This window comes from Capsicum annuum, chromosome 10 (assembly GCF_002878395.1).
Source record: "Capsicum annuum cultivar UCD-10X-F1 chromosome 10, UCD10Xv1.1, whole genome shotgun sequence".
NCBI lineage: Eukaryota > Viridiplantae > Streptophyta > Magnoliopsida > Solanales > Solanaceae > Capsicum > Capsicum annuum.
The window spans coordinates 21,136,843-21,145,721 of record NC_061120.1 but is presented as its reverse complement, the minus strand read 5'-3'; the positions used below and the strand labels follow the sequence as shown (position 1 = coordinate 21,145,721).

General features: G+C 30.7%; 1 protein-coding gene across 1 annotated transcript; it reads left to right on the top strand.

The window, feature by feature from the left end:
- Positions 1–1,963: 1,963 nt before the first annotated feature.
- Positions 1,964–3,571, top strand: LOC107852108 (organ-specific protein S2). Its single transcript, XM_016697155.2, has 2 exons — positions 1,964–2,148; positions 2,799–3,571. The coding sequence occupies exons 1-2, from the start codon at positions 2,104–2,106 to the stop codon at positions 3,234–3,236; spliced, it is 483 nt and encodes a 160-aa protein (XP_016552641.2). The 5' UTR covers positions 1,964–2,103; the 3' UTR covers positions 3,237–3,571.
- The last annotated feature ends 5,308 nt before the right edge of the window (positions 3,572–8,879 follow it).

The window sequence follows — 8,879 nt, the reverse complement described above, 5'->3', positions numbered from 1 at the left end:
AAAATAGAAACAAAAAAGAAAAAAGTGAAAAAATAAAAATTAAAGAGAAAGCAACAAAAAAGGAAAAGAAAAACTGAAGAAAAAAAAAGAGAAAAAGGAAAAAAAGAAGAGAATAATAGAAAATACAAAAAGAGAGAAAATACATGAGAAAGACTATGAATTGTAATTAGGAAAAATTAATAGGTAAAAGGGAGTTATGAATTTTAATTAATTGAAAATTAGGCTTTAAGTGACAATAAAAGCCCAATAATGGCTAATTCGGCTAATTTTTCCTATATTATTTTAGGAGTCTCATATATTTTAGGAAGTCAAATTAATATAATAAAAAATAATTAAATAATAAATTAAAAAATATAGTGAAAAGATAGTTTTATTTGAAGAAGAGTTTTTTAACGAAAGGCAAAAAGTTCAAGTCACTTTTCTAAAGGTTTTTACACTTATATATATATATATATATATATATATATATATGCAAAAAATAGAATCAACCACAACACAATCTCCAACTCCATAAATTCAAATAAAATAATAAAAATATTTTCAATCAATGGCAAAAGGTCTATACCAACTTGTAAGTGTTTAATGTCCTCGTAAAGTCATCCTCGTTTGATTTATAGTTTAATATTTTCTGATGGAGTAAAGTATGAAGTAGTTTCTGAATTATGACCAAATTTAATATGATATACTTAAATTTTACGAGGGTTCTATTATCCCTAACTAAATTTTAACATATTTTTGTCATTCTTTTTAGTTAATGAGACACTATTTGTCAACCTTTTTAGCTGACGGACACCTTTGACGTGAATCCCATTTTATATAATAAAAATGTCACATCAGCACAAAAAAATGACAAAAAATTGAATTCAGAGGATAGGACCCCTATAAAATTGAAGTGTGTCGTAGCAATTTTGGTCATAGTTTGAAGGGTGCTTATCTCTTTCTGATACACAAATACTAAAAATAATCACAAAAGTTGTTTGCTATACATTAAGTTGTTTTAAGTATGACTTTGGCCATAAGATTAATTTGGACCTCAACTTCAAGTTTTAATTTGAAATCAACATCTGTTTATCAAATCAACACAAAGTTTCAAAATTGATTTTCAAATCATGATTTTAATTTTGTAATATAAAACTCGATTCATAAGATTATACTTAGCAAAAAAAAAAAAAACTCATCACTTTAAATTTTACAATAAATTCTTATGCTCGACGTGAAGAGAATGTTGTATGTGTATGGAATGATTATATTAAAAGAATTGGTAGCTACTATCGTTGTTGATTCGTGGATCTTTGTAAAGTTATATGTATTTAAATGTTTGTAATAATTGTTAGTTATTGCAAACATTTATATATAAAAGAAATATGGAGATATGTGATTTATTAATATGACGCCTTGGAGTATATCGATATTTTATGAACTATAATTTTACTTATATAGTAAGATTGTATAAAGACTTGACATAGTGTTGATAGTTTTCACATATTATAAAATAAATTTATGTTTATAAAAAAAAAGGTTATAATTCAAAAAATCTAAATTACATCTAGATTAAATTTTAACTTCAGATAAACATAATTTCAAATAATGATTTGAAATGACGTCCTCTTGAATCCGGAGCAGTATTATTTAATTTATGAGCAAATTGTCCCTATAATAATGTAAGTATTTAATAAATTTATAGCAAACAATATCAGATGTGATTAGATGTAAAAGATCTGGCCGGCAATAATGTATCTATATGAAAGAAGCCATTTTAGCTTTTTTATTGAATGACGATTGCTCTATCCCTCCCATGCATTGTACGTAATATTTTTATTTATTATGAATAATTATTTGTAATAATATATTTTCAATCAAAAGAGATATTTTTATTGATGATATAGCCAAATAATTGTTGATATGTGTTACAAGTTACAAAAATACTTAATTATTTTGGTCCTACGTTAGCGTGTATCATGTTGAAACTTGACATTTTCTTGCAATAGGGTTTTAATATAGTTATAATTATTGTAATAATAGCCCAACATTTCTATAAAGCCTATCCATGCATCAAAATTACTAAGCAAATTAATATCAATAACAATAGCCTTTGAAGTAATAATGAAATCGCCTATTGCTCTCCTCTTCTTGCTTTCACTTGCCCTGGTAAGCGTTCTTAGATGTTCTCATGTGTTCTAATTTTGATAAGACAGAGTTATTTGATATGTTATCAATGGACAGTGACAGATATTTTGTGAAATTATTCAAAATATATATAAACAGCCCCGGACATTATAATTATCTAAAGATATTATCTAATTATAAAGAATGCATGTTTGCTTTTCTTTAGCGAAATTGACATTTGATTAATCATTCATTTGAATTGACTATTTGTATGTAACATGAAAATTGATTTTCTACACTTAAATTTAACTTCACCTAGCAAGTAAACACTCCAACTTTGAGTATGCATATCTAGGCACATTAACTTGACTTCCACTATATCAGTTGACTCTCCAACTTACAAATTGGTCATGGAGACATCTCCAAATTGATGTGCCACGTCGGAGTCGGGTGTCCACGAGACACAACAGAGACGAGATCTAGTTGGAGTGTTTATTTGCAAGTTGAGACCAAGTTGAGCTAGCTGTCTAGATGTGCACTCTCAAAGTTGAAGCTATTACTAATTGCCAGTTAAAGCCATGTTTGTTTGTTTATGTACTATGACATGTATGAACTTTGTACTCGCGAGAAAAAAATTAATTTAATCCATATATGCAGCATGGGATTTAAGTCTTTTTTTCATTTTTGGGCAGTATACTGATGCAAGAAAAGACCCTGGAGAGTACTGGAGAGATGTGATGAAAGATGAGCCAATGCCTAAAGCGATCCAACATCTTATGCCTCGGTCACATAAAGAGATCAAAACTGATTGTGATAAATCATCTGATTTTGAACCAATTCCTAATGTATCTAGTTACCACGACGATACCAAATTGAAAGAAGAAGAAAAAGATTTCGAGACAAGGCCAAATGTTACTAGTTACCATGATGGTGATGCTGGTCTCAAACAAGAAAAATATTTCGAGCCAAGTACAAATGTATCTAGTTACCATGATGCTGACACTGGTCTCAAACAAGAAAAGGATTTCGAGCCAAGGCCAAATGTATCCAGTTATCATGATGAAGACATTGGTCTCAGAAAAGAAAAAGATTTTGAGCCAAGGCCAAATGCTTCTAGTTACCGTGATTGATAATATGACAGAGAAAGAGTGTTATGTGTCAGTGTGTGAAGGCGAGCCTAGGGCTAACTTGTTAAGTTAGTTGTCATGTAATAAGGAGGTGATTAAGTTGTTGTCAGGGTTCGAGCCCTAGAAATAGCCTCTTGCAGAAATGCAAGGTAAGACTACGTATAGTAGATCATTGTGGTTTGTTCCTTCCTCGAACTCCTCGCATAGCCAGAGCTTAGTGCACCGAGCTACCTGTTTTGTCTGTCAGTGTGTCTTTCTACTTCTTTGTATGCCTCCCAATGTGAAGTGATCATGAATAAAGAAAATGCCTGATGTGGTTGTATTTTTTTAGGTTAAAACTACGTACCCATATATAGACAAAAGCACAGGGGCCATTGCCTGACCTCCAAATATAACAAAGGCTGTTAACCAGTCCAGCGATCAAAAATAAGATTCCTAAACAAGTTAGGAGGATTCTATATAGCAAAAACACAGCATTAACTAACAAAAAGTTTGCTTTTTCATATCTAATTCTCAAACTACGCATTTGCCTTTTGTCCATCTGGAATGGACCTTTTGCATTTCTGGGCAGCTGCTAAAAAGAAGTGTACAAAAGGCCAACATATATCCTCGACTTGAAGAAAATCTAGCCAGGCACTCAGCAACTTGATTTGCTTCTCTGAAGTAGTGAGAAGTAGAAATATTCCACTAATCCATGCTCCTAACCATGTCATCAATAATTCTTTTGAGCTTGAGATTGTGAGTAGATTTCTCACTAAACATATTAGCAATAATTAGGAAGACCAGTTCTAATTTCAGATTAGTGTAACCAAGTATAATACATTACATTACCCCACATTGTAGTCTATGCCTTAGCCATATTATTACTATCACAATTGACAGTACTAGCAAAAGCCATAATAATAAAGTCACCATTATGATCTCTAAGAGCACCTCAAATGCCAACTTTTCCACTCCCCTTTATATAACTTCCATCGGTAATGAATTTTATATTACTTTTGAGTATGTTTTATCTAAGTTGCTTATTTCCAAACAGGTACTGGCCTTAACATTTTGTGTAAATTTCATGAGCGGTCATCTAGCTTTGTGTTTCTTATCCAAAAGTCATTATTTTTTATTTTGTACGCAACAATCATCTTATTTTTCACAAAAGTAATTTTGACAAAATTTGGTTAAAACCTTATCTAAAATGTGAGATGAAATTAAAAGATCTCTTATGTTTGAGGGTAGGTTTAAAATGACCCTTAGATATACTTTTGAGCAGTTTTGATACTTTAAACTTATTAAATGTGATATATTTGACCTTCCATGAACTACTTAACAAACTCTAAATGTTAAATTTTATAGATTGCGGAAAAAAAAAGAATTTAATGTTAACTCATATTTAGAGGTGTATTCTTTGTAATTTTTTTTTTTTTGGTTTATTACAGTATTTGGTGTAGCTTGTTAGATGTAATTTATCTATCTTTGGAATAATTTCATCGACTCCTTTACAATTTTTGCTTCCATTAATATCTCATGTTACATATGATAATGTATGTATATGAAAGAAGCCATATTAGCTTTTCTATTGATGATTTACTATACCCCTCCCATGCATTTTACGTAATATTTTTATATATTATGAATAATTATTTGTTATAATATATTTTGAATCAAAAAAATAATTTTTATTGATGAAGTAGACAAATAGTATTTGATATGTGTTCCAAAAATCCTTAATTATTTTGGTCCCACTTTAGCGTGTATCATGTTGAAACTTGGGGAAAAGACGTAAAAACAACTTTAAACTTATCCGAGAATTTTTGTTTAGACCTTTAATCGATATTAAACTAACTCCTGTATAACTTTTAAATGAATTAGATATCAACCTAAAATTACAATATCACTCTCATAATGGGTATATTACATATGCGTCACGTCATAGACATGTAAGTGTCACATCATTAATTTTATATTTTCTAAAATTTTCATCATTTTTTTCATAAATATATTTTTTTAAAATTTAAATACACCATTCATCCCTAAAGTCATGTGACCCATCTTCTCTAACAAAAAGCTTTACCATTATTTGTCCCCAAATTGAAGTTAATTCCTTTCAAGAATGGCAGCCCTAAATTGAAACTAATTCTTTCAATAATGACAGCTTAAAATTGCTTCAACCTCGACTCTTTTCATCAACAAGATTTTTCTCTACCCCAAAAGTAAAAATTTGATGCTTACCATCTTAAAAAAATATAAATTTTCTTGAATTTTGGGTGACCCGATTTATTGATTTTCTATTATTTGTGGTGCAAAAAGATGTAAACCTATCAACTTTCTTATCACAATCTTCATTTTTTATTTAAGTTGCCACGAAAAAAATGTCTTTCGAAAAATCTATTGATGAGCTTGAAGCTGCAAAATATTAATTAAAAATTACGAAAAAATTTCCTTCTGAATTGGTACTGTGGTGATAATGGCAAAATATCAATAATAAGTGTTGTGAAGAAGATTGTTGCAGTGATGATTTTGATGTTGGTTCTTGTAAAATCAATAGCGGATTACCTAAGGAGTGATGGAATAGAAGTGGTGGAGTAAGGTGAGATGAAGATGAAAGAAGAAGAAATAAGAAGAGTGGAAGAAATTGTGTAGAAGAAGAAAGCTACAAGGTGGAATAGGCTGCAATGGAGGAAAAGGTTACTGGAGAAGACAATTGAAATTAAAAAAAAAATAATAAAAAAAAAAAGTGGGATCATGAATTTTATTTATATCAAAATAAAAATTTAAATAAGCCAAAAAAGTAATATATTTAAGAAAAGAATATGTAAAATAAGAATTATATGTTGGCTAATAAAATAATGCCACGTGTACAATTTTGTCAATTCATTTTTTTGTCCTTTTCTTCTCACACGTTCATTGGAAAGTGATTACACTCTCTACTTAAGGGGTACTTAATTCACTCGAAACTAGAATAAGAGATATTTAAATGCCTGTATAATTAAAGGGCTAAATTAAGTTGAGAGGACAAGTTTATGGGTGTTTTAAGGACTTTTCTCTGAAACTTTACATTATCTTGCAATATGATTTTATTATAGAGAGAAGTATCAATTACCCCCTGAACTTGTCACGTTTTATTCATAGTATATCTGAATTTTAACTAGTCTTAAGTACTCCCGAACTTGTTGTTTTGCAACATCACGTAACCCTTTTCAGCTGATGGACCAGATAGTATAAAACACGCGCGTACACGTAGAAAAGAATGCCTATGTGTCTATCCACGTGGATAAATACCATCCACTTTTCTTATATTGATTCTATATTAAAAATAAGCCATTTTTACCCTTAATTATCCGATTTTTCTTTAAAAAAAAAATTATATTTTTAAGTTTTTCTCTATTCCAAAATAGTGAAAGGTTGAATTTTTTTCGATCAAGTAAGCTATTATCTAAAAATTTTTGTTTTTTTGTGTGTTAAAAATATGAAATTATTTTTTTCGGTTAGTGTTTCATAGTAGGTTCCGATTAGTGTTTCGACTAGGATTTTGAGGAGACTCATATACACAAATATGTTTCTTATTATAATAAATAGAATAAGAAATCACAATTTAAGTTAGGGGTGTACAAAAATCGAATCGATAAAAATGTTATTGATTTATCGTTATTGGGTTAATGATTTTTTAATAATTTTATAAAAAAATTATTGGGTTATTGATTTGATTTCAATCTTTTTATTGGGTTATTGGGTAAATCGATAACCCAATAAGATTATACTAAATTATTATTTTACATCACACACGTATATATATAAGTAAATATATATAAGTAGGATTTTGGTTGCAACTAAGATTCGATTTCTTTTAATGTTAGTTACTATTTTTTCTATTTTATGAGTATTTTTCTTATCGGTTAAATTAAACATCAAATCATTAGGGACTAAAAATTGATAACCAATATAACTACATACACCATAATGCATACAACCGAGGAATCTAAGTCCGAAAATGTCATCTGAGCATGAAATTCTCACAATTGGTGGAGACTCATATGCATACACAAATCTCCTATTATAATTCATGGAGTTATAAATAAGTAGATAAAGTAGAAACAATAAAATAATTTTTTCTTAGATTGAAAGTAATGGAGAAAGAAGGATAATTGAATTTTTTGAAAAAATTAAAGAAAAATAGAGTTTTTTCATTTTTTTTTATCATTGAAAATGCTGATTTGGCAAGAAAATAACTCCACCACGCGTGTGATGGAGTTTGAACTCAAACATTATGCTACATCAGCAAAAAAGAGTCACACGATGTTGTAAAACAACAAGTTTGGAGGGGTACTTAGGACAAGTCAAAGTTCAGGTGTACCATGAATAAAACGAGACAAGTTCAGGGGGTAATCGATACTTTTCTCTTTTATTTTATAATTATAAATATTATAATAATAGCCCAACATGTCTATGTAACACCTCAAGAATCTATCCCGAGACGTCACATGGTGCTCAAGGCCACACGTGGCCTCAAGCTAACCCTCTAAACTTGTCATCACTTTCAGAACTCATTATAGCGGAAATCATGCTAAGATAAAGAGGAATAAGCATGTCATGAACATACTGAAACATAAAATAATACTGCCCTGTACAAAAAAAATACTGAAATCTCTGTACACGCTGGCACACCAGTCTGACAAAGCCTCTACTATATAAGACTGAGGAGCCATTGGGACAGATCCCCAACTGACTTGTACTGAACTGAAAATAAACGACCATCTATCAGTGAGACAAAATGAGAGATACAGGTCCTCGAACCATGAGGACTCACCAACTGCAGAGATGTAGAAGAAGGTACTCGAAGATCACTGTCACTGGTGAGACTGAGCACCTGAACCTATATCACGATGAAATATAGAATACAAAAGAGTATGGGAGTCAGTACTTGGGAATGTACTGAGTATGCGGAGATGGATGCAACATTTAAATAATATCATAAATGTATAAGAAAATCATGCATGCTGAACATAATAATTCTCTTTGCTTGAATTATCTGAAACATTTTTATCATAAATCATCAGTAGTAATACGTGCTTCATAAATCTCGTAAATCATTTATCTCAACTCAAACTCTTTTAACTCATGACTTAGAGTGACTCGGGTAACTCAAGAGACTTAAATCATTATGGAAGTGGGAGTTTCTTATAACCGACATAACTACACCATGTGAGCCTCATGGAGTCCAACGTTTTGCCCTCCTAAGGAAAGAACCCCACATTGGCAGGGGTGTCGTACTCTTGTCAGGGAGTACAACCTCAATCTCATCATCACAATCTCATACTTGGCCTTTGGCCCACAACTATCAACATCAATCCTACGGTGGCATGTAGTTCTGGGGAAATACCACATTTCCTGCTCGGTGCTAAATACTCCTCCCAGACTCAGTTCAGAATGCGTTAGGAAATTCGCCTCAATCAATATCAACTCATGGGTCTATCATGATGACCAAAACAACAGTATATCTCATCGGTAAATCATATACGACTGCGGATTCCTAACTCGAGTCAAAATTAAAACAATCTTTCTCAACATCAAGTACCTTTGCTTATCGAATCATTTCAAATGCCAAAGCTTCAAGGAAACATTATCAAACTCATTCTTGACTTTCAATTCAAATAT